The 1751-nt window shown below is 43.4% G+C and overlaps 1 protein-coding gene across 1 annotated transcript; it reads right to left on the minus strand. All coding sequences in view use genetic code 11, as the record gives it.

The window, feature by feature from the left end:
• Nucleotides 1–377: 377 nt before the first annotated feature.
• Nucleotides 378–872, minus strand: EGR_10959 (hypothetical protein; the record flags this gene model as incomplete). The annotated part of the gene is made up of 2 exons (XM_024500208.1): nt 378–490; nt 851–872. 2 exons carry the CDS (start codon nt 870–872, stop codon nt 378–380), a joined length of 135 nt encoding a protein of 44 aa, XP_024345377.1.
• Nucleotides 873–1751: the final 879 nt, after the last annotated feature.

Consider the following 1751-nt stretch of genomic DNA (forward strand, 5'->3'; position numbering starts at 1 on the left):
CCTTTGTGCTTGAATGTGCTTAAAAATGAGAAGAAATTTTAGAAGAAAAATTATTTTTATGGGATGGCTGCGGACCCAAAAATACGTTTTTAATTTCCCTATTTTAAACTTCAGGATTATAAGTTTATAATCCCGGCAATTTTCTGGAGGTTGTTACTTAATTGCTGATCTTCGACCGTGGTAGGGACGTCTGCTCCTATTTAGCCCCCCTAACGGCTTACATTAAATTGAGATATGCTAATTATGAGCAGAGAACCACTCTAAGGTTAAGGTCAACTAGCACTATAAATACGCTCAAATGGAAGAACCTAGAGCCTAAGGTAGTCCCGGCCGCTTGGTCGGTAACTAGCTTCCAGGACTGCACACGCACGTCATGATCAGGCTTGCTCGCTCGCACATGTCAGCAGCGAGGACGTCTTTGGCCACGAAACGACGCAGAGTCGAGGACAGATGATGGGCAGCAGGAAGAGACGTGAATTCATTGCAGTGTCTTGTGCATGGAAAGAAAACATGGAAGAGGAATGCGGGTGTAAGAATACGTGTCAAGTTAAAAGAAGAGAATGGACTGGTCGGGAAAATTGCACAGAGTAGACAACAGCTGTCATCATCGGGTGAATGTGGTGGGGAAGCACTTTCTGATGGCGCAGCAGATAGCAGATATGTAGACAGTAGTAGTCATGTGATTGTGGTTGTGTGTCATGGGGGCACGCTCAGCAGCTTGTGACGCGTCGGTGCAGTAGCAGTTGCCTTCGCCTCACGTCATTGCATCTATTTCCAGCCACTTTCACTCTCATTGCATGGGCAGCGTCTCGATTGCAACGTCTCGCCTGCACACTGAGGTCCTACTCACCGACTTCACGTTCCTGACTCATCAAATATTGTCACCCTGGACAAATTTTCACGATCAGTTTTTTCTTCCCCTTTTCACTTTTGTTTGTATAGTAACGTAGACACTTGCTGACTGACGCATAGTACCTGCTCTCAGCTCTTTACTTACAGCTTCCTGATGTTTCTTATCTCACATTCCTTTATGTTTGCCCATCAGTCCTTGTTAGTCCTAGTCCATGGTACTCTTTCAAGTGTATAAATGCCTTGATATATCTTGCGCCTTGTCGAAAGCTTTGATGAGGACAGGCAAAGTGAATTTGGCTCCATAGGCAGTTGATGGATGATAATTCATGTGAGATTGGGCTAGCCAACATTGTCGCATCTTGTGAAAATGAGTGAGCTCCATCGCGGCATGATCAAGAGGGTCTCGTCAGGGTCTATAGGGTATTCTCGCTAGTCAGTTGACAGTGTTCATCGGTGGAGGAGGACAAGCCACAGGCCATTTGTGGGTGGGGGCGGGCATACCCCACCACCAAGGAGATTAGTGTTACGCAGAATGCAGCTTTGGTGTAGCTGTAGTGTACGTGATTGTAAAAGTGACAAATGTAGCAAATGCAGCAATTTGCAGCATGCTGACAGCTGATAGTTTTTTGCCCCTTTAATCATTTTGTTTTGGTTGATTACCTTGGCCCACAAATGCCATTCCACATACCACACATATAAAATAAGTTGGACTTTTAATTTAGAGGATTTTTATTTTTCGATGCCCTCTCAGAATGAGAAAAAGAGCATTATTTATAATCCCATAGGTTATTTTTTTGCTATTTCAAGTACAAAGGTAGGTGCTTTATCAATTTAACAGTTCAAGTATAAATATAATCAACTTATTAATTTTTTGGAGCATTAAGCCATACACATGTAAG

The sequence above is a fragment of the Echinococcus granulosus genome (assembly GCF_000524195.1).
Source record: "Echinococcus granulosus chromosome Unknown EG_S00312, whole genome shotgun sequence".
NCBI lineage: Eukaryota > Metazoa > Platyhelminthes > Cestoda > Cyclophyllidea > Taeniidae > Echinococcus > Echinococcus granulosus.